This window comes from Psittacula echo (assembly GCF_963264785.1).
Source record: "Psittacula echo genome assembly, chromosome: 1".
NCBI lineage: Eukaryota > Metazoa > Chordata > Aves > Psittaciformes > Psittacidae > Psittacula > Psittacula echo.
Genome location: NC_137735.1, coordinates 55,331,369 through 55,356,642, shown reverse-complemented (window position 1 = coordinate 55,356,642; position 25,274 = coordinate 55,331,369). Strand labels below are relative to the sequence as shown.

The following is a 25,274-nucleotide window of genomic DNA, read 5'->3' as shown; positions in this document are numbered from 1 at the left end:
GCAATAAGTAAAAAAGAACTAAAGAAAGTAATTTTTTTCAAAGACACAATGAAAACAAACACCATTTTACACATATTTAAGGACATCTATGTTTAGGGCTGCATAGTGTTTCAACAAAAAACAGTGTCTGATGAACATGCAAATGCCTTTACAGGCATGTAAGAAAAAGTCACGTTATAATTTTATTAATGTTTCTTGATGTCGGTCATGGTTTAAGCTGGGCTTAAACCACAGAAACATCAATTACATGTTACAGATTGAAAAGTGAAATTAGAGAGCAGCAGGATGTATTTATCTATCTCAAAGGAGTCACTATTCCAAACCCATAGTTAACGGAATGGTTAAAAAGAAAGTGTGTACTAAATAATAGAGAGCAACAAAAAAGCAGATCTGAATTCCTCTGGAATTCAGGAAACAGCTTTAATCGAAAGCAGCCTCAGCCCTGGGATATTCAACTAAGCCAGCTAATTAGCCCTGCAAGGACAGGATAAAAAGACTATTTTAAAACTTAAACAAAGGCAATATAAAACAAATCTCTCAACATAAACAAGATGAGAATTCATTTTCCCTGTGGCGCTCTCCACAGCTCCTGAAAGTGCCTGCTGCTGTCAATGAATGAAATAAAAGGGGAGGAGGGAGAACAAAGAGGTGCTATCTTACCAGCCGATGAAGCTTATTGCTCCACTCCCTTCATGACGCTGGGAACTCACAAGCCTATAAAATGTGCCTTGGCTCCCAGTCAGCTTCTCCTTCAGCAAAATCAAAAGCAAGAGGTGGCTGTACAGAGGAGCAATAGGATGCTGCTCTACCCAGAGGTAGCTTTCCAGGCTCAGCTGGTACAGCATTTCTAACAGTTGAACAGAGTAGCCAAAGCTTTTCTGACAGGTTTCTTGTTCCCACTGCCTGCTGTGCTGCCTCACTCCCTTTTCTCTTTCTTTCCTCTTCTTACCTGTTTGTGGTGATTTTGGTGGGCTGCGAGAGGGTGCCGGGAGAGGCACATCATTTCTGGAACTGAGAGGAACATCCGAGATGACTTCTGTCCCCACAGCCAACGGAAACATGAGCATGAGCAGCAGGTGGAACATTAGCCTTGCTGCAGTGGGTGATCCCTGGGGACAGGAACTGGGAGCATCAGCTGAAAATGCTTCTCTCCCTGTAGCATCCTCAGCAGCCAACTTCTCCAACCAGTTTGTGCAACCCTCTTGGCGCATTGCCCTGTGGTCTCTGGCTTATGGTGGGGTGGTGGCAGTGGCTGTTTTTGGCAATCTCATTGTCATCTGGATTATCCTGGCTCACAAGCGTATGAGGACAGTGACCAATTACTTCCTGGTGAACCTGGCCTTCTCAGATGCCTCCATGGCTGCTTTCAATACTCTCATCAACTTCATCTACGCGCTGCACAGTGAATGGTACTTTGGGGAAGCTTACTGCCGCTTCCACAACTTCTTCCCAATCACAGCTGTCTTCGCCAGCATCTACTCCATGACAGCAATAGCTGTGGACAGGTGAGAAAAGAAAGGAAAAGCTTTGGGGTGAAATGTCAAGTTCAAATTCTCTGCTGAAATAAAAATACAGAGAAAACAATCATAAAGTAACAAGAAGCAGAGCTCTCAACAGGTCACTGATTGTGCTCCTCTGTAAGTTCTCTCCTTAACATACACTTTTTCTCCCTGTCTTTGGTCTTTCTCCTTTAGCCTTTCATTGTTTTCACTCTCAGATTTTCTTTCACATTTCCTCTTTGTTTGACTTCAGTGGCTCTTTGTGCTCCATCTTTTAATACTAATTCAGTAACAGCAGCCATTGCTCAGGGTTTTGCTTCCCCACCTGTGAAAACAGTATCTGTCCCTCAGTCAATGTCATGTAATTCATACTGATAAGTAGTTGTAGAGATTGTGTGTGAAGGGAGAGGATTTCAAACTTCCTTCCTCTTTGTATTTTTGCAGCCGGCAGAGGCATTTGCCTTCTCCTCAGAAATCACTTCAGACTCTGTTTTTAATAGTTCTTCCACAGACAGCTCTGAGTTACTTGGTTCCTCCTGATTTTAACTAATGAGACCACTTACATTGTCATCTGTGCATATCCAGAGGTCTGGTAAGAACACAGTTTCAAAGTGTTTGGTTTTTTTCTGATTACTTCCAGCAAAGGAAGCCTCTGTGACTGTAAAAAAAGCCAGGACAGGAAAAAAATTTACCTTTGTACTCTTGACAATAATAGAATAGGACAGCTATTGTCTGATTTCGAACAGAGGTGCTTTGATGTACCACATTTCTCAGAAGGTGCTATGAGTCTTCCCTGGGAAATGTTCCTTTCTTTATGATAATTTTCACATTTGCTGTACTGGAGAGGTAACTTACCCCATGCTTTAGAACTCCAATGAATTCCCGACTTTTCATTCAGAAAAACAGATCATATTGTACTTCAGATCTTTTATTTCTTTTAGCAATACACTCTACTCACTCATAAGACTCTTTTCTACATATCCAAATCACGTTATGCATCTTGCCTGAGCTGACTTGGCAGAACTGCAGCGCTTTCTGCAGTTGGTAGTTAAGATTAATGGTGATATTAGTTTAAGATTTGGTGATGGTAGTTAAGATTTTTATGAGGTTCAATCCACCTTCTGAAATGTTATTTCTCATTTACAGGTGCAAAGATTGGGAAACACGTTATTGTACCTCTTGTCTATGCTGTGGACAAGCTCATAATAATGCTTTTATGTTGGTCCTTCAGAAAGATAAAAGGTTTTTAACTGATGTTGAGGATTTAACTGTCATTGCTGCAGCTGATCACATCATTATCTGAGCAGTTACCTGGATGCTCTGAGTCAGGTTTTTTCACTGTTCTGGCAAAAACATCCACAGAGATGTACTACTTACCACCTTGAAAGTTCATTAATTTATGCTAGGAAACTGGAAACAAAGATAAATACAGTTCCCTGGGAATCCAAAGGGTGCATTTCCAGAGTAAAGAATAGCTCTGCTCCACACTGACTGAAGTGCAATGGTCATATACAAATACATTAGAAATGTTTTCCTTGGTTTAGCAATGTGACACACTGATGCTCAGAAGTGAGTCAGTTACTGCTATTGCTCATTTTGATCTATTTCTTGTCTGACAATCCCCTGAATTGAATGAAGCTCACCTGCCCCCAGAGGCGTATCAAAATTTTCCCTTGGGGGAGCACAGTGAGCAATGCCACAGCTGGGTTCAGGAGAGCTCTCTGTAGTACCAAGGAGCATCTTGTAAAACTAAGAGCAGTCTAGCCCTCCTTCACTATTCAAACTGCTATTCCTTTTCCTTTTATACCAAATCACACCTGATGTATTCAACACCTTTAAACATTTCCTGGCTACTACTGCAGAACAATTCTGCAGATTCAAGAGGAAAACTGAGGGTCAAAGTGAATCCCAAGGAATGTCCTTATATGTACAGTCTGCTATATTCCAAGGCACACATCTACTGGGTGGATGTTTTTTAAACTTTGGTTCCCATTTCTCTGAAAGTTCAGCCAGTGCTTCAGACAGGTCCCTATGCTTTAGTTTTGACCCAGTAAACCCATTCTTAAACATTCATGTTCATCTAGAATTTAAAAAAAAAAAAAAAAAACAAACAAAAAAAAAACCACCACAAATTAGGAAAAAAATTACTGAGGGAGTGGAAATGATGGTATTGTAGGAGATGATTTAGTAGTGGAAATTGTTAACATCCCAAAACTGAAAAGTTATGGGTTGCAACTCAAAGTAACTAGAAAGTATGCTGTGATATGCTCCATTGATTATTTTAGAATATCCAAACATTCACAGAGTATGAATGAGTCACTGTGATTCTAGACATCACTGAGCAGGGGTCACAGGCAGTACATGAATGAGTCACTGTGATTCTAGACATCACTGAGCAGAGGTCACAGGCAGTACATGTTTCCTTTCACATCTGATTCTGTAGGGCAAGTCGCATGCACTGGATTGACACTGATTTCCATGAAGTAGGTGGTTCCTGCAGTGGAGTGTTCTCATCTGGCAATGAGGATGAAAGCATCCGAGGCTTCTGTATGACCACCTGGTCATTGAACACAGACTCAAATTTATGCGGGTTTGTTCACAGTTCTGACCACCCCTTCCTGGTGGTCTTTTTTCCCTGCCTTCTGTTTCTTTTCCAACAGGTTGTTTGCAGTCTACTGCAGAGGTGCCACAGGTAGCTTTAACCAAACCCGCCCAAGTATCAAGTTGCACAGATTTTACACTACTGCTTCAAAGGCATTCTGTCTTCTGTAGCTCATGCTGCGCAGTACAACAGTTACACTGTTTCCAGTGCAATAGTTCCTTTAGCTACTTCATGGAGATAAGCTTTTAAAACAGCCTCAGATAAACTGAATAAGGGATAGCTCTGGAGCCAATATGCCCTTGTCACTGGTAATTATCCTAAAGGGTCATATGTCTTACCTCTGTCTCTGACCACTTGCTGTGGTACAGTTCTTGGACATATTAAAGGCAGTAACTTAGGCAGAATTTATGCCATCTGGCCCTGGCTACGGAAGACCCACTGTCCCTTCCTACCAGTTCTTAACATGCAAAAGATATAGTTCATGGACACTGGCACTTAATTTCCAGTCCTAAGATTGCCTCATTATACAATCAGCTCTGTGTGTAGGCATAGAAATTCTCTGCAAATATCTGATGATAAAAGTTCAGAGATGTAGGAATACAGCATAAAATAAGATGCCTTCAATAGAGTACTTAGTGCCTTTTTATGCATTTTTTTCCTGTTTTTTAGCACACCGACAGTGTGACTTTTTCAGTTATTGTTCTATCAGCAATTCCATAAAGGTTTCCTCACTTCAACAAGTTAACTCTTTGTAAAAGCAACTGCTCTGTAATCATACAAGGTATTCCAACAGTGACGGTGAGTAGCTGCTGATCCTATTTAAATCTTACCACCTCTTTTCTTCCTAGTATGCAAGCAAACTTTTGGTCTTTGAAGAGCCATTGCATATATATTACATTTATTTATATGCCAAAGTTATTGAAAAGTTACACACATATGCCAATATTTCATACAAATGTAGATAGTATTACATTTATGATACACTAATATTCTGCATTACTGCAAAACAGCCTATACGGCTTACTGTTGCTCAGTATGGATCAATATAATAACATCAAAAAACACATAAAATCTTTTTTTTTAACAAATTATTACGAAACAAAGAGTAAAATGATGGCTTTAACCTAATTCTTTCTAAAGTTCTGATTCTGCCAAATGCTACCCACCTTAGCCTTATACTTGGCAAAATTCCAAGCCCGTTTTTCAGTTCAGCTACTTGCAGAGTCAGAGTTATTGCAGTAGAATGATAAAATAAAGCCCAATATTAAGAACTAAGAGAATTCCACTTTCATGCACTTCTTTTTAATCACAGAACTTTCTTCACATGTTGTGTTGATGTAAACTCTGGAGTTGTTACAGTTTTCTGCCATTAATACTGAAAGTTCAATAATTAACTTCAAATCAGGAGGTTATCAAAGTAAATCATCATTTTTAAAACTTACAACATAAGTCCCAAAGTCCAATTATGATTTCAATAATAACTTAATCTTTTCCCCCATTTTCTGATCCTTCTGATAGAATGAAATTTTTTTGACCTACAGGCAGATACAGAACTTTATTCTGTATTTGTCTAGTTCAATAGAGTTGTTATGAAACTTTCTATTTGTATTTATTCCACAGAACTGTTTCTGCAACTCTGTTTTTAAAAGCTATTCAAATTAGAGCTAAAAGACAGATATATAAGCACTCTTACCTCTAGTATCCTAGTCAGCTCACTTAAGTATGGCTACAGAGAATCACATTGTTGACATGGATAACATGTTGACATCAGGATGGATGTTTTTAAAAATTTGATTGAAAAATTGAATAATCAAACAACTTGCAGTACAATGAGTTTCAGAATCCAACAGCCATGGGCCCAGCTTTCTCCTTCCCAACACCCGTACGCTCACTTTGCTGAACACCAGACACAAAATCAAATTAACCTTCACTAATGAAAGATTATATAATTAGAGAATCTCCATGTTTCAGAATATGATTGATTCTTGTAATTAGCAGTCTCTGTTTCCTTTTGGTTGCCCTTCTCATTTCTTTTTAATAACATCCCTCATGCTTTTATAGTTTCCCATTTTTAAACGAAACACTACCACAGCACCTTTCAGGGGTTTTTATTGTTTCTGCAGAGATGTTAAAAGCAGCCATAATCAAGAGAATATTCAAAGAATAATAACATTTAAGCCTGACCGTAAGCGCTGTTAAGGACCAACTCAAAAGCTCCTTGTTTACTTTGGGCTTCCTCTTATAGATGTTCCATAAAGCAGTCATTAATGTTGATGAAGAAAATATTTTATGTCTGCACAGAAGTCACTGATATCTTCTATTATTATTGTATCGCCTGCCATCAGAGCCTTTCTAATTTCTTTCAGCATGTCATCATTATTACCATGAATTAGCTGAGTGCGTAATCCTGAAGTTGATTTTTTCAGTCAAGCATGGAGTTTCAAACCATACAATTCTATATTATTCATTAATACATTTGTCTTACTTGACTTGATTTTAAACTATATTTAACATTCAGTTCTACTCTTCTGCTTGCACAATCTCCTTTCTATGAACCTTAGTTTTACAGTGTTACTTTCCTCCTACCTAGTTTCTAGTATGCCTATTACACCAGTATCCTTGTTCAAAACTTGTCATTCTAATTTCCCACCTGATTTCTTAGACTTTTAATATGTCTACAGAAGCCTACATATACTGGGTCAGTTTTCTACTTTTCTGTGACATTGTTAAATTACAGATGGCTGTTAATAATCCCTCTATACACTCATTAGGCTCCTGCATAAGTAATATAATACAAGCTTGTAACAGAAAACAGTTAAAAGGCATAAACATGTGGTTTCAATTTATCAACTTCATCATATGTACACACTCAGATCCTCAAAATATCACTTAGGCTCTTCATTCTCTGCAAGTGCTGCAAGAGCAGTTATTACTGTCACAAAGTAGTACCACAAGCCCTATCAATGAATCTGTTACTGAAATCCTCAAGTAGGCAATTGGGCTATTGAAAAATGGATTTATTTTCCCAGTAGAATACATTTTGATATCTTTCTCTGCATGAGTTCCTATTCCTGGAACAAATTGCTCAAGGCCTTCATGTCCCATAAAGATTTTAAATTGACAATCCTGCCAAACTATGCATGACCATCTTTAATCTAGAATAACATTATCTGAATTGGGAGTTACCTGTTCTGTCTGCTCAGAAACACTGAAGTATAGGGAAATGTGTATGTGAAAAAATGATCTCAAATATGTCTGACAGGTTAGGATATGGAGGCCTATGACCTACCCTGGGTCATAGAGTAGAGGCATCAGCAAAAGATCCACAAAAGATGTACACCAGTACTTGCAATCTTGTACATGTGCTTTGTACCAAGTGTTTTGTGCTTGGCTCACCAGTGAAAAGAGGAGGTTGAAGCAACAGCAGGCAGGAAACCCGCATTGCCCAACCAGCTGCTATCCCCTGCACAGAGATGAGCCCAAATGGAACTGCAGCCTTTGGCCCCTCTCTCACTCATCTTCCCTCAAATTCTGTTGTCTCAAAGTAAATGGCTTCCATGTAAAAGAGATAATTTGCACTGAAAACTGGAGCAAGATACATATTAGCAGAGGAAGAACGAAAACAAAAAGCTAGGTGGGTTTCTTTTCAGTTTTCTTGTGCTTTATAGGGTATTTTGCCCAGAGAGAATTCCTCAAATCTGAGAATATTTTCAGCTGAATAAGGGAGCTTCTGTAAACTCACTATCCTTTTTTTTTCCACGGGATGCCATTTCATTGTTAGTTAGCTTTACCTCCCTCTGGTGTCCCATAACTACACAAAACACTACCTGCCCTACCCCCAGACTAAAGCTCAAAACAGCTTTTTTTCTAAAGTAATGGATGACTTCATAATCATAACTTCATGAATCAGCCTTGGTCACCGTGTATTATGAAGGGAAAAGTACAAAATATGGTTTTAAAATTATTACTATTATATTATTACCTTGCCAGTCAAACTACAGAATTCAAATAGAAGACCTTTTCCCTATTTCTCTGTTTGCCAATTTGTACTTTAAGATAGAGATATATTTTAAGATGAAGATGGGGGTAGATTCAGATTAGGTATTAGGAAGAAATTCTTCACTGTGAGGGTGTTGAGGCACTTGCACAGGTTGCCGAGAGAAGTTGTGGATGCCCCATCCCTGGAAGTGTTCAAGGCCAGGTTGGATGGGGCTTTGAGTAACCTGGTCTGATGGGAAGTGTCCCTGCCCATGGCAGTGGGGTTGGAACTAGGTGAGCTTTAAGGTCCCTTCCAACACAAACCCTTTCATAAGTCTATGAAGCACATCATATTTCTGGATTCCAGTATCTAGGCTGCCCTCTGAAAATTACTAGTCCCCAGAACCAGAGATAAAATGTTGAACAGGAGAGCATTAAGGGTTCAAAAGTCAAGAGGTGAAACATAGAGGACTCTTTATGCCTTGGGGGCCTAAAGTGATTTTCTAGGTTTGATAATTCTCTTTCTTTCTGAGAAAAGAAGTGAAATAGATTCTGCAGAACATCCTGATGCAATGACTACACGATTCAGACTATGAGAGACACAGGAAAAATAATTCATTTGTTGCTGTGGTACAAACTTATAATGATCAGGATAAAACAGAGAATCTTTTTGTAGTCTGCAGTACTTTTCAAGGTTAGTCAAGGGCTGGGTATTTTCAGGTTTGGGGTTGGTTTGTTTGTTTTAATATTATTGTGTATATGCCTGTATTTCTGACTGATTTACCAGCCAGGAGAGAAATTTCCATCATTCACATATTTGTGTTTACCTGAACTAAAATTGTTCAAAATAACTGTAGAAACAAGAAGGAAGCCACTCAAATGACAGTGCCAAAAATATAGGCAATCACAGAGTAGAGTGGGTTGTACTCTGTGCTATGGAATTAAACAAGGTATTCCAACAGTGACAGTGAGTAGCTGCTGATCCTATTCACATCTTAGTAGCGTCTGTGTAGATGGAGGTGGTTTCGCAGACACTGCATTGATATTGGTCATTGATGGCCAAGATAGACCATATTCAAAGAATAGGAGGAAGAGAAGCCCTGCTATTGGGAAGTCAGCCCATTATTTTATGAGACAGACCAAAGAAAAGTGTTATCTCTTTTCTATTAATATGCACGGGTATTGAAAACATCGTGTAAAATCAATTACATACTTATAAAAATCTAGCCCGTTGTCAGTTACCAAAATGTTCCTCAATTAGAAAGCATTGCACTGTTTATGAGAACTCAGCTGTACTGAAGAATTTCAGTATTCCTGTTTCAAGGTTTTTTTAGGACGTACCCAAAAGCAAGGCCTTGGAGGCTAGTCCTGATTTCAGAAAAGCTGCACTGTTGTCCCCGCTCAGAGCATAACAGCCATTCACCAAGAACAGCATATGTGCCGCTGGAAAAATCAAGGCCAAGGTATCCTTCTGGCACATTGCTCATTGATCTCTTATATGTACAATGTGTTTGTTTATCATGCCATCCTACACTCTTTATTCATGCTGTCAGTTTTAAGGTGATCACTGAGTAACAGCAACATTGTTCACTGTAGATCCTTCTAGCCACCAAAACCAGTCTTTTTCAACAGTCCTACAAAAATGCCCATAACCCCTCTTCCTGAAGAGAACATCAGTCTAAATAGATTAATACAGACCATTCCCACAAGAAAAGATGGAACCTTGTACTAGTCGGTAGAAGATAAAGATTAAAGAATGCAAAAGTTAAAGATTTGGTTTTCAGCATATAAAAAATGTCTCTAAAATCTCACAGTTCATTCCATCCTCTTCAGCCTACTGTATCTACCTTATAGAGACCTTTTGTAGGATTTTTCCACAACATTGTTTTAAATAAGGGTAGGGAATCATAGCAATTTCACTATCTATATTTCTCAATTACCAGTTGATTCCAAATACAAAGTTTCAAAACCAGCTTCTGTTTTGAGGGAATAACAGCATCTGTGCATTCCCAAAGGAAGTGCACTCTGCTGTCTGCTGTTGATGAGCCACTTATATGCAAGCATTATGATTCTCTCTCAGTCTCTTCCTTCGTCAAATCCTAATTTCCTGTTACAATCTGGGGCTGAATTGATTACCTTTTCCCCATTTTAGTTTATAAACACACTGTAAACAGGTGAAACAAACCACTTAGAATGATTAAAGGCTTCCAACTGTGTCTCCAGATGGGCATTTGTAGGATCCAATTTTGAACATCATTTTAGTTGTAAAATGTCTTACATATTTTTGCTACAATTTTCTAAATAATGTGTTAAGAAGAGAAATTTTTCCTGCCTGTATTAGTCAGTGTACGCTGTTTTACAAAAAGAGAAATCAGGATTTTTAAAAAATCTTTTCTACTGTCAGGACCATAATACATAAACTTCAGAAGCTTTTATGGGACTTTTATAGGACCAGTTATTTGTCTTTTATGTTATTCATAAACTGTAACAGAGCTATATGCTGTCATTATAACCACTGGCTTAAACAGTTTATCAGTGTTATTCAAATGACAACTGTCTCTATTATTGTTTCAGAACAATGATTTGATGAACCCAAGAAACAAGTAATAAACAGTAAATTGCAGACTGAGAAGTTCTGAAAGAAACTAGACCTATTCTGACCCAGGCAGATAAGAAAACAGTCTTGAAGGAAAAGAGTGCTGCAGCAAGCACACCGTGATTCACCGCCATTACATCTTGCAGCCTGACTAGTGTCTCATTAAGTTCACTAGAAAGATTCTTGCTGACTTTGGCAGTAATAAGCTAGGGACAAAGATTAACAAAACACAAAGCTGAAAGAAAAACAGTGACAGTGGGATTTAACATGATCACAGGAAACAAAATAATGTGCTAATGATCCTTGTGATGAAACTAAAGTGCTGCCTAAAAAGGCTTTAGAGTAATGCATAGAACATGGTGCAAATGTTGAATAATCCACACTCTTGCAAGAGTTGGCTTGAATCTCTACCTAGAATCACAGAATCATAGAATAGTTAGGGTTGGAAAAGAGCTTAAGATCATCTAGTTCCAACCTCCCCGACATGGGTAAGGAAGCCTCACACAAGATCATGTTGCCCAAAGTTCTGTCCAACCTGGCCTTGAACACTGCGAGGGATGGAGCAACCTGCACATATTTACAACTCTAAATTTCTAAATGTGCATATTTCATCTTTTAATTATTTTCCAAGTGTTAGTGTTTATGCTGGATGGGGTAATACTGGCTTCTGCTTGTTGTGATAAAGGATCATAACAAGTAAATTCTTTTTAGTCGTTACACTTTCGAATCAGTATTGCTGCTTTACTATGTGGAACAAGCTATCTGTGGCATTATCAGCAGCTCCCACTGGAGTAAGGAAGCATTAGAAGTTCAATCCTGAAATCAAATGACTTCAGTGAGAGTTCACAGTGCTTTGTTCAGCAGAGTCCCATTTCTCCAGCTTGGTGACTGACTGAACAGTAAACATTCAAAGACTGCAAAGTCAACTGGCACAGTACCCCACTGAATAATGTTTGTGTGGCTACAGAATGCTTTTCCACGGTGTAACAAATCTTCAGTTTGCTTGTAGCCATTATAAATCCTCCTTCAGCTCAAATGCCTACCATCTTTTAGAGTGCTTAGAGTCAGAGGTGTAGGGAGGTCCAAGGTCTGTGTATAAATATCACAGAACACGGCTGACCTACAAGGGCCTCAGCACTGCCACTTTCACTGACTTCAGAAGGACTGCGTAAGTTCAGACTACTTTAAAAAACAGTGGAGAAGCAGAACAACAATTAAGACAGATTACATTGGAGCATAAGAGAAGTCCATTTGTTCCCCTTGCATGCAGTTCATGGTTGCCTGATCACAGAGACAAGCAACTCTTTGGGAGTTCTCTCTCATAAACCTTCAGAGTCAAAAGGCCTTGCCATCACAGAATCCCACTGTCAAAACATTGTGCTTTTCTTCTTACCTTGGAAACTCTGGTCTAGGAGGGCTGATTTTTCTTATATGTTTTTTGCCTTTACATCACCTGAGTTTCCTTTCTTATTCTCTCCTCTCTCAACCCACTTTCTATCTGCTAATGTTCTACATGTCTGATTTATTTGCTTCTATTAATTTCTCATTATTCTTATTTCATTTCAATTCCTATTTTTGCATTTGGCATACTCTTTCCCAGTCTCAGTTCTTCTGCTTCTACTCTGTATCCTGTATCTCATCATTCTCCCCTTCATTCCTGGCCTACTCACACAATCCTTTTTTTTCTACACCATGTTCAGCACCATTTAGTGCACAATTCAGGCAGCATGTCTGCTGCTCCCCCTTGTGACTGGCACTTTGCCATACAAAATCTATTAAAGGATATCAAACAGATTAAGGAAATGAGCCCTAAAGGCAGAGCTACACCATGAAAAATTAGACAGTTGTCAGCTGTAGGTAATTGGAATATACAGGGGCAATAACCTGTATCATACATACATATTACCCCATGCTTAACCTCCTCACCTCACTAATTTTCTGAGCAACACCTACACATGGAACTTCTAGCCTGTGCTGGTAGGAGCTTTCATTCCTGATGGAAACGTCCTGGCCAAAATGAACAGATATCAAAGACAAGGGGCAACTGGAAAAAACAGCTACTGCTCCTTCAGGTTGAGCCTAAAGAGACAAACAAACAACTTACTATCCTTAGGTGTCAGTAATGGCAAGATGACTTTTCCAGCAAACAAAGTTATAGTTAGGAGTAGCTATGCCTCCTTTACAAATGACAGTTGACAATGCAGGAAGGACTCAGTTCTCTTCTAAGCTTCTTTTGGGTGCAAAGATTAACAACCACAGACAGCTCAGCCATGGAGGGTTTTTTTAACCTGCAGCTGAGAGTCATTTCACATTTTCCACTGTCCTTAATTATGGCAATGATGGCTTCTCTAGGAAATTGCTACCAAACTTAAATGACAAATTTGAGTGAGTGTTACAACTGCAGCTATGAAGCAGTATCTTACTATGTCAATTTAGCAATTTTGTTTCCAAGAAAAGCCACTTAGGGAACAAGTTAGATACTTCATTGTAATTGTTAGTGAACTGGCATATCAGAATAAATCAAGTCTCTTAGCAAAGGCTCAGTAATAGAGTTGTCAATACTTTCTGATCAGCTAAGTCTTTCCTGCACAAAGGAATTACTGAGGAAGTGGTCAAAGCTTCTCCACCTCCTCCCCATTTGTTTGTTGGAAAGACTGCCTGCTAGGTTTTGTAATCTATCTTGTGCAAAAGCTAAACTGTTGGCTTTTCACTCAAATTTCAGCAAGAAAGACAAGTAGCCAGCTTTTCATCTGATCCTTGTATTTGACTTACTCAGCCAGACAATAGTTAAAAATTTCCATCAGTATAGCTGTAAGAGTCATTTCACACAAACAATCCACATTTTTAAAGGGCAGTTACCAGACAGGAAGATAAACCAACAGAATTTTATCTTAGCCAAAAGGAATTGCTGCTGGTGCCTATTGGGAATAAGAATAATGTGAATGTAATAGAAATCTCACAATAGCACATAAAATAATGTCAATGTGCATTCTGAAGAAAACTAGCAATTGAAAGGAATGATACTAGGCTAGAAGAAGATGCCTTAGGAGTCCCACAAGCATGTGAAAATGATGAATTATGGGTTATCACCTACTACAAGTAAAGATCATCCAGCATTTTGGACAGCATCAGGCAGCCAACACTCAAGCTAGCTCAATTTGAAAGACAGGACTCATGACTACCAACTTATATTCATTACCAAGTTGCACTCACTTTTTGGAGGAGAAGGGAACTAGGGTATAGAAGGCAACAATCCAACTAAAGTTTATATTCACGAGATCTGCTGCTTTCTCAGGCCAAGACATCAAGCACTCAAAACTATGCCATAGTTAATATATAATACCTAAAGTACTGGTTTAGCTGTAAAAAACCCCAACTAACAAACCAAACAAAAAAATACCAAAGTGTAGTAAAAGCAATGGAAAATTAATAGTTGTTTTAGATTACTATTTCTGCCAGCATTTGGATGTTCTAAGATATTAGCACAGTTCTCATGTCTACTAGAGGTTGAGAATCTCTAAGATGGCAGATGTTGGGTTTATCACATATTTGATGGTTAACTAAAATGGAGTTATTTTTGATAAACCAAATATCTTTTCTGCAATTCGACACTAGAATTCTTTTCTGCGTTCGACACTGTCCCACATGACATCCCTGTCTCTAAATTGGAGAGACATCAATTTGATGGGTGGACCACTCGGTGGATAAAGAACTGGCTGGATGGCCGCACGCGAAGAGTTGTGGTCAATGGCTCGATGTCCGGCTGGAGACCAGTAATGAGTGGTGTCCCTCAGGGATCGGTGTTGGGACCGGTCTTGTTCAACATCTTCGTCGGTGACATGGACAGTGGGATTGAGTGCGCCCTCAGCAAGTTTGCCGATGACACCAAGCTGTGTGGTTCGGTTGATACGCTGGAGGGAAGGGATGCCATCCAGAGGGACCTTGACACGCCTGTGAGGTGGGCTGATGCCAACCTTAGGAAGTTTAACCATGCCAAGTGCAAGGTCCTACACCTGGGTTGGAGCAATCCCAGGCACAGCTACAGGCTGGGCAGAGAAGAGATTCAGAGCAGCCCTGCGGAGAAGGACTTGGGGGTGTTGGTCGATGAAAAAATGAACATGAGCCGGCTTCAGTGTGCGCTTGCAGCCCAGAAAGCAACCGTATCCTGGGCTGCATCAAAAGCAGCGTGACCAGCAGGTCGAAGGAGGTGATCCTGCCCCTCCATTCTGCTCTCGTGAGACCTCATTTGGAGTATTGTGTGCAGTTCTGGTGTCCTCAACATAAAAAGGACATGGAACTGTTGGAACAAGTCCAGAGGAGGGCCACGAGGATGATCAGGGGACTGGAGCACCTCCTGTATGAAGACAGGCTGAGAAAGTTGGGGCTGTTCAGCCTGGAGAAGAGAAGGCTGCGTGGAGACCTCATAGCAGCCTTCCAGTATCTGAAGGGGGCCTACAAGGATGCTGGGGATGGACTATTCATCAGGGACTGTAGTGACAGGACAAGGGGTAACGGGTTCAAACTTAAACAGGGGAAGCTTAGATTGGATATAAGGAAGAAATTCTTTCCTGTGAGGATGGTGAGGCACTGGAATGGGTTGCCCAGGGAGGTTGTGAATGCTCCATCCTTGGCGGTGTTCAAGGCCAGGTTGGATGAGGCCTTGGGTGACATGGTTTAGTGTGGGGTGTCCCTGCCCATGGCAGGGGAGTTGGAACTAGATGATCTTAAGGTCCTTTCCAACCCTGACTATTCTATGATTCTATGATTCTAATTACCTATCTCTCAGGTATGAAATGTCAAAAAAGCAGTAACATCCTGAATGAAATTTGTTTTCCATAGCAGGTAAACATGGATGCAGATGATTACTTGCGCAAACTTTTATCAGGAGCATTATCTTACAAATATTATAGTTATTGTCTTGTAGCTAATGTCTATACAGAAAAATCCTGGGCAAGTCTACCTAGAACACTGGGTGCACTGTAACAATTAGGCCATGTTGCACCCTCCTTCATTTTAAATGACTGCTACTCTTCCGATTACAGCAGAACACAACTTACTCATCCTCAAAAAGGATTAATTAAAATCACTGGTAGCTTTTCCATTGATTTCAACGGATTTCAACTCAAATCCTGCCTGGATTTGGAAGCACAGACCCAAGCAGTAATCTAACAGTGTAAGAAGGTTTCACGTACTTTAAAGCCAAGGCTCAAGATGAGAACACAAAAAGTTAAAATCGTGAATGGCTTTGTAGTCTTTTTGTCTATGAATGTCGATACGACAAACATAGACAAGAAAAATAATAGTCACATGTTGTGTCACTTTGGAATAGGATCTACTAATTTATACTTGCTTGCCTACAAAATAATTAATTCCCTGTGAATGTATATTAGGCTGATTATGTAACTTCTAAGCCCCACAGCAACAACTAAAGTCTCAACAATAGCACAAAATCTACAAAACCTAATAACACGCAGTGCTTTTTTTTTTAACTTTTTTCCTACAGTCCTGCCGTAAAATGGCTATTACAGCCTATGTAATTTTTCATACAGAAAATGGTCTCTGAGTTCATCCTGAGCCATCTTTATATGAGGTAGAAATGCAGAGAAGGAGTAGATGACAAGCCATAGTACATCTTTTACTTATTGCAATTTCTCTATAAGGTATAAGTGACACAAGGAGGGCAGCAATACTGGAAAATTCTGGAAATATTTTCTCTGCACATTTAGGCTGGAATAGGTGTGATTTGACTTTCTAACTGTATTTAAAACCTGTAACAGACAGGGACAAGGGCAGTTACCAGGCATGAAAACTGGAGGACATTTATGATCACTGGCATACTCCAATAATCTCATCAAAGATGATCAGATAACTGGACATGTACTGTGAGAGAAAGTGAAAGTGTACAGGCCATAATGATTGTTTGGCAGTGAGTTTGCTTCTGCCAGAATTAGTAATAATCCCCATGGCTGACGGCAAAATGTTGAAACTGATCCAGACATTCTCCTAGAAATTTGGCAAATTCTCATGGAAATTATTTTCTCACGGTAAAATATTCAAGCTGGTTTTCATACTCACCCCAGTTTCCTACCTGCTTCAGATGTTTTCATATAATATAACAAACAAAACAAAACAAAACCAGAAGGAAACACAGAAAATAATATTTTGTTAGTTTCCTTCTGACCTCCCTGGTTATTCCTGAGCTGCTTCTAAATCATTGCTATTCTAATTCTGATTTTAGAAAAGCAATGGCTTGGAAACACAGTGTAGAATATCAATGTTACCAATGACTGCAGAAGGGCAGATCTTCATTCAGATTCAGTTTCCAGAATAAGCACAGATACACTGAATACTTCCACGGAAATTTCTTGATTTAAATTGCTGTTCCATTAACTGCTACATTAACTCACAGTCAGCATGGAATCAATCATGAATAAAAGGATTTTTTAATGTACTCTGGGAACCCTCTGGATCTGAAGCAAAATATTAATGTAAAAACCATTTCCTTGTGTTGTTTCGGAAAACATTAGGATGTCAGATTAAAGAATATGTAGTTAGTTATTCAGTGTGCTATATCAAGTAACAGAATATGGGCACACATATAGCCAAAATCACCCTGGTTTTATGGAAGTATAAAAATTTCTTTAAATGTGATTCTGGCTGATACTTATCAGTATTCCCCTAATACTGGAGGAAATTTTGAATAGTGCTACCATTTAATTAACATAATTAATGATTCTGTAAGTCATTATTTGGTCATTGTTATATAAAACAGAATCATGCAATCAGTGAAGTTGGGGAAAAATATGTTAATTCAGTGTTTAGCCAAGAAATCAAAGCAGTCTTGCTAAGAAAAATCTGAAAATGCAATATGGATACAAAATTTCTGTCTCCCTTGTTTCTTGCAGATATAACAGAGACTGAAAGACAGAAAACAAGATCTGTTTTTCTTTTACTGTCTCGTTGCCTTCCTGATGTGCTTTTTCCTAAGCTTTTAGACTGTAATTAGAGTAAAATTTTATATTATTTTTTCATGTTCTTCTAAAATTGCCAAACATGGATAGCCCATACAATGATAGAGCTGCAAAAAGAATGCTATCCTACCTGAGATCACAGGAACTGAGAAGGCAAGTGAGATGTTTTCATGCTTTACATTCTATTTCTCTTGGTGCTTTTATCATTTCTACATTACCCAATGAAATGCTGATATGACTCTTCTCTCCATCTCTGTATGAATCTGTTGCAGTCTGGGGCTTTTTGGCAGATGTTCCAGAATCAGTCTGTGTTTACTGAAATGGATGCATGTGGAATTATCAAGTTCCTGTAGCTTTTCAACAGATGACTAATAATCCTGACAGCTTGACTGTAAATTTTTTCATTAGAGATAAACCCTGTATTATGTATCAGAGTAACAGAGGATCCAGCTGTATTGCTTCTTTTCAATCAGATTGTGTAATAACAGGATTAACTCTTCGAGAGTTGCTCTACTGGTATACATTTGGTTAACCAGGTGTCCCACAGCTTTAAAATAATACTCAATGGACCTTCTTCCAGCCTTCATAGGGGCTGAACCACTCACAAAGCACAATGCCATCAGAAATCCAGGAAGACAAATATCTCTGCTTTTATCCTTCTCCCAGCCCTAAGCTTTGGTTGATTCTAGATACATCCTGGTCTCTGAAGGTTTCTTATGCACAGGTTTTTGCTTTCTTTTACAGATACATGGCCATTATTGATCCCTTGAAACCTAGGCTCTCTGCAACTGCTACCAAGGTGGTCATTGGGAGCATATGGACTTTGGCTTTCCTGTTGGCCTTTCCCCAGTGCCTATACTCCATAACCAAGGTGATGCCTGGGAGAACTCTTTGCTATGTAGCGTGGCCTGGTGGTCCAAAACAGCACTTTACGTAAGCATTTGTTCTTTTAAACTTGTGCATGGTGGTGTCTATACTTGCAATGGACTTGGCAAAAGTTGTAGGATATCATGCAGATACTCTGCATGCAGAATAACTAACAGAACTGATTACTGAGAAATGTAGCACAAGTTTTAGAAGGTAGAAAGGTAGAACATTTTAAGTGATAAGTGGAATACATTTATTCTCTTCCACTTCTATGTGTTCTCCATCCCATGCTGCATGTTTACCATCACTGCTTCACTTCAGATGACTACTTCTACACAGACAGAAATAGTCAGAAATGGGGATAGAGTAAGCAATTCAAAGCAACCTTCCTTTTCATCCTAGATAGGAAAAAAAAAGTATTTCCAGCCTCTCCTTGTCCTAATCAGATTTTTTCCTCTGGATCTGTTTGTGAGAGGGCTGGATTTTCCCTCTTCATTCTGTTACATTATCACAATTACTTCTCTCCGATAGCAGTCCAAATAAGAAAACTGTAAAACCTGTAACTGGTTCCAGTTCCTGAAAGTGTAGAATAACAGTCAATTAAATTGAATCTATCCTATTTTACCTCTGGCAGAATTAGGAATAAGTGGTTACCTAGCCATAGAAACATTATCTGCCCTTTCGTGTCACCACTGGCATTTAAAATGAACTCTGTGTTCAAGGCTGAAAGCCTGTGTGATTATCCAGAATCAAATTTTACTTTTTGCCCTCTTTCAGGCAGGTGAAAGGGCCCACCCCCGTCACATATATAATTTGTATCACTTTAGGAGGCATGCACAAATTTTTCTCTTTAGGGCAGGAAGATCACTCTCAGTGATGGCTGGGGATTCTTCACTGATCGTTCACTAGGATTTTATCTGAGGATGGCATTCAACCAGGAAGCAAGAGTAGTTACCTTTTCTTCCCTAGTGCTTATATCAGCAGAGATGACTATGTTGCACATAGGCAGCAGATACTTCCTACGTGCAACAGACCTGCTATATGAAATACTGTCCTGTTTTTTGCTGGGATAAAGTTAATTTTCTTTCTAGTAGCTGGTGCAGTGCTGTGTCTCAGCTCTAGTCTGAGAACACTGCTGATAACACACCAATGTTTTAGCTGTTGCTAACTAGTACTTACCCAATCAAGGACTTTTCAGTCTCTCACGCTCTGCCAGTGAGGAGGGGCACAAGAAGCTGGAAGGAAGCAAAGACAGGGCACCTGATCCAAACTAGCCAAAGGGGTATTCCATACCGCAGCACTTCATGCGCAGTGTATATACTGGGTGAGTTGGCCAGAAGTGAGTGGCTTGTGTAGTTAAACCAGCTGTGGTTAAACCGCAACAAGTACGTTGGATAACACAGAGCCTTTGCATAAATATACCACTTAAATACTTATTTTCCTCTTTCGTTTATGGTCCAGAGCACAAAATGCCTAACTTGTCCTTAGGATACTTGACTGTGCAATAATCAAAAATCAATTCAGGTAGTTATGGACAAACATACCTTATTTTTCAGTGGCTAATCATGATAACTTTAGAGTCCTTCTTAATTTATGATAGTGCACGTTCAAAATCAGCTCTAGAAACCCCACAAAACTCTTGCATTAAAATGTAAACAAGTTTGCAGTGCAATTCAAGACTTTCAAAAAGATAGTGAAAACACCAGTGACTAGCCAGTCAATATAAAACATGCTTTGTGCTACAGTAGCACTCTTGTCTTCTAGCAGCCCATTCCATTCTAGCAGCTCCTCTAAAAGCACTTATCAGATTTATGGTTTTTATTGCAGGTATCATGTTATTGTGATTGTCCTGGTCTACTGCTTCCCACTGCTTGTCATGGGCATCACTTATTCCATAGTGGGAATTACGCTCTGGGGAGGAGAAATACCAGGCGACACATCTGACAAATATCACGAGCAGCTCAAAGCTAAGAGAAAGGTACTGTTCCATTATAACTCACTAAGTGAACCCTGATAACATCATCTGCAATTGTGTTGCAAAGTATCACAGTATATACCTTCAGAAACACCAAGCCACTTGAAATAAGAGTAATGAGAGATTTACTTTTATAAAAAAAATAATTGATTGGGTTTGACAAATTGCCTTCTATGTTCATTAGCTGGTGGGTTTGTTTTGTAACCTTACTGTTCCCCATTAAGTAAAGTTTTGATTTTAACTTTTTACTCCACATATAGCAGCATATACTGTGTCTGATATGTGGAAACTAAGCCCAAATATTTAGTCTTTACAGAGCTAAAATACTGAGTTTTGAACAATGGACTAGTGAACCTTTAGTTCCTCTTCAGCCAGGGTCTCATCCTACTGAAAGGAAAGTGAATCTTGCTGTAATTTTCAGTAGATTAAGGCCCATTCAGCTTTGAGAAGAGTGCTGATTGGCCTGCTTATATTAAGTATTTTAAGTTTTAAATCAATAACCTTTGGTGGGAAATAGAAATTATTTTTAACCAGTTACTTTCTTTCAATCTTTTTCACTGTAAGTCTTCCCTAATCTAACAAGACTGTGGATTGCTTATGAACTGATTATTTGACTATTTCCAGTTCAGTTTTCATAATGTTACAGTGCCATTAAAGTTTCTTTCTTATAACATTTTTTCTTAAAATAACTTTCTTCTTTAATAAGATGGCCCTTCTGCTTTTTATCCCTTACAATTTTTCATACTAAAATGCGTTTAACCTTTCATATTTGAAAAAACGCAACGTGAACATGGACTTCTAACTCACAATGATGAACACATTTTCAGTTGCTCAGCTTGCTTCCTGACACTGTGAATATGTTTGAACAGTGGTATAGGCTAAGCTGCTTCAGCAATAGCAGAGTGCAGCATATTGGGTTCTGAGATGATAGGGATCTTCTGCAAATACTGGAGGACACTGACGTTTACATTTCTTACAGGACACTGTCAGCAACATTAAAGTGTTTTTTACCCACATATTACACAGAAAAAATTGTTACGGCAGAGGATATATGAAGGGAAAGATTAGGATCATTTCTCATTCATACACTTTCAGCCTCATAAGAGGCAAGTGCAAAATTTTTATGGCAAGTTTCAGTTGTCAGAATGGTAGACATGCCTAGACAGCTTTGCAGTATGATGTGCAATGCCTCCTATGAAACCAAAGGTGTTATTTATTTCTGCTTTTACATAGCTTCTTTAAGAGGACAAAATGCTAGCCTCTCTTAAGTAAAATGCAGTTGGACTAGAATTATCACCAGTATTGCTTTGTAACAGCTTAAAGATTATTTAGAATGTGAACAGATAGAAAATGATGAAAAATCAGCATGATTTTTCATGTGCTTTACATATTTGTCCCAAAATGAAATTATTGGACTGATTTCCAGAAATGCTAAAGTGTTTTAAAAGACCAGCATTTTCTCTTTAACATAATACACGGAAGTCTAACATTATCATTACAGTCTTTGCCATCCCTGTTGTCACTAACCCAACAGTGTATTTTCAAAGTTACAAAATTACCTTTCCTACAGAGCATAAGAAGGAAAATATTTCACTCATCAATTAAGTGTGCTATCACCAATACTGTCCTTCCAGTCAGTGAAGAACTGGCAAGAGACAAGGAGGATTAATTAAAGGATGAGAGTACTGGAATGCATGCCTTCAACACATGGAACAAGGGGATTAAATTATGGGCAGATATATTGTAACTGCATCAGTGACTTTATTGGTAGAATTCCATGACAGCTCTTCAGTTCCACTGTTGCGCCTTCCAGCAGGATTTATGAAATACCTGGTATTTGCAAAGATGATAGACTGGAATCCAAATAAAGCTATCATCCAGCCTGCCTCTGATAATAGAGCTATTGCTTTTCCTTTATTCAAACAAAGAAATCATCTGGGGTTTTTTGCTATTTAGCATGCAGATATCAAGACATATGGAAAGTCTGTGCACTTGTAATGAAGGAGAAATATAAAACAGCTGACTGCATGTTTCATTTTATGCAATGGTACAGTACAGAGGATGTTCGGTTAGGATTGTTTGAAATGGTATTTAATGTTAGAGAAGGTAGTGAACAGAAGAAAAGAAGAAACAATATTTGCCAATAGAAAATTTGAAGCTTGAGAAAGTTGTTAGTAGTTTGATAGACAGTCTCATTACTCCTTATGTGTGACTCCATATGCACCCTGAATCCTTCTGAAAGCAACATCAAAGAGGAAAGGACTCAAAGAATTTCACCATACACACTACAGTTTGGGCAACACAAAGTCATAATATCTTTAAGGGTCAAAGACTTGAAACTTTTAGAGATTCAGGACTGCTATAGACTAATACCAATACTTTTTTATTTTCTGTGAAAGATCAAATGTCTTGGGGACTGACCAACTTAAAGTTGCCTGATATCAGTCTTTTGAACTTCTGAAATTTCACTACATGGGGGAGCTTTGCAGGCATTAGCCCTTCTTCTTAAAGCTCCTGGCGTGAGACTCACTGATGTCCAGCTGAGCATCATTTATTCTACTTCAGTTCTAATTTGCAGTTATAATTTCAATACTGTCATATGTGACTAAAGTTTACATAAGTGGTTTATAACATTACTATCAGATTTTACTAGGCCATAGTGTGCTTTATATTCACTGCAAATAATTAGACTTGCTCACAGATGTTGTCTCTACCCTCTCTTTTTTTTAATATCTAATCTGTTCCAATCCCTCTTCCAACTTTACTTAGCCTGTAAGAGGGAATAATCATGTACTGTAAATAAAATCAATCAGTTATTGTTGTCTTTGTCAAGAGATACAGTTCTGATACAACTGTTTTCTGAAACATGTGCACGTTCTGAAACACTGTGCACATGTCATTGCCTTGTCCCAAAATGAAGAACACAGAAGAACAGAAAACACTCTTTCAACTTCTATTTCTTTTCTTTACAGTTCCCCTTACCTTTATTAACTCTATGATAATATATCACTGTGCACCTTTTTCAGCAATTTTCATTCTTCCATACATAAGCTTCTGTCTGCATTTGTTGCTTCTCCTAACACAGCTTGAGGTGTCATTTCAACTTCTTACTGCAATAATGATTTATTAAAGGCCACATTTTCCCAATGTCAAAATTGTTTTTCAAATTTGCTTGTAAAAACAGAAAAAACCCTGCATATTTTCTCGTGACTCACAGTATTACAGGACTCACTAAGGAGATGGTCAGGTTTACCAGCCTAAGTACATAAGGAAATTTTCAAAGTTTTATATATATATATATTTTGACAGCAGAAGCAGACATCCCATATCCATTTACAGTCAAATGCATCTATCTAATCTGTTAATATATGTTAGTATACCCAACACAGTGGAGGAGAAAATGAAAAAGTAGATAACTTTAGACTTTCATCTGAAAAGAAAATAACTATTCAAAACAATATGGGACTGTAGGAATAATTATGAGAGTCACTTTTGAATATGAATTTGAAATATCACACAGTGTGAGAAGCCAAATCAAGTAAGACAGCAGGACATGCTTTTCCAAGTCAGGGTCAGAACAGTCATATGTAAATTCAAAAATCACTCAAAATTGCTGTGTGAAAAAAGCTTTTACTAGATAAACAGAAATATCCAGGTGAACCATTCCAGAACTACAAGTAAATATTACAAAAAGGCATCCAAATAATTTTAACTAATTTTCTGAAATACTTACATAAAACATTTCCCCTCTTTCATAGGTTGTGGAAGTAAGCAACAGGACAGGTTCTGAGCAAATGGTCTCTCTAAAAACTGCTGCATGAACACTTCACACGTGGCTACTCACGTGTATTTTTCTCTTAACATTACCTTATTCCCAGCACAAGGACCAGCATTCCAATCTCCAATAACTTACATATGCTATATTCCACTTTCAAAATGGCATTAAGGAGTCAAACTGTTTAATATTAACAGAAAGTCAATATAACTTGACTATCCTAAATCCCATTAAAAACACGAGCTGCAGTCAACTGCTCTACATAGTTTTGTACTACAGACTTCAAAGGATAGCCAAATCTTCACAGCTGACATCCTAGTCTATACTGAATCACCACCTATGCATGTGTTTTAAAAGTCAGACAGTAATAAACACAGCATTTTTTGGCCTTTATTCAGATAATGGTCTACCAAGGCTGCACATCTAATTATACACTTCTCCATGTTATGTATGCAAAGAGAACCAAACCCTGGAGCACACAGATACAGGGGAAAAGCATCTGGTTTGCAGTTCATCCAGATCAGCCATGTAACAGCAGACTATGGAAGAGACTTACATTGTCACAAACCTTGCCTACCACTTGCTTATTCATGGCGTATGAATGTTTCCACCTTACAGATTCGTTTGTGCTTCTGCTTCATGGACAAAAATGACTGCTATGGTGATGTAGGAGCACTTTGCTTATAAACTGACAAGGTGCCCACTCCAGAACTGTGCAATCATACACAGAGGCACATGTGCTCCCCTCAGGAAGGTACCCCTTCCCTTTGATTTGGGGAATTAAGCCCTTTTTTGTTAGTCCTTAGTTCAGCAAATCCCAGATTTTTTTCCAAGTATGCTCTTACCTAGGACAGTGTAAAACAATCCCCAAAGCTAGCTCAGTACCAATCCAGCAGTTTCTGTCTCCTCTTGATACGTTAAATGAAGACAGTCTCAAGACTGTCACTGTCAGAGCTGTGTTCCATGCAACATTAGAAAAGCATCATTTTAAAAGGCCTGTAGCTAAGACTG

General features: G+C 38.6%; 1 protein-coding gene across 1 annotated transcript in view; it reads left to right on the top strand.

Annotated features, from left to right (window-relative positions):
• Positions 1-1,029: 1,029 nt before the first annotated feature.
• Positions 1,030-25,274, top strand: part of TACR3 (tachykinin receptor 3) — a gene marked incomplete at both ends in the record, with an annotated part of 32,523 nt that continues 8,278 nt past the window's right edge. Inside the window, 3 exons of the mRNA XM_080629253.1 lie at positions 1,030-1,505; positions 18,391-18,579; positions 20,341-20,491. Of these exons, the coding sequence (XP_080485379.1) occupies positions 1,030-1,505; positions 18,391-18,579; positions 20,341-20,491 (816 nt within the window). The remainder of the gene's footprint in view (positions 1,506-18,390; positions 18,580-20,340; positions 20,492-25,274) is intronic.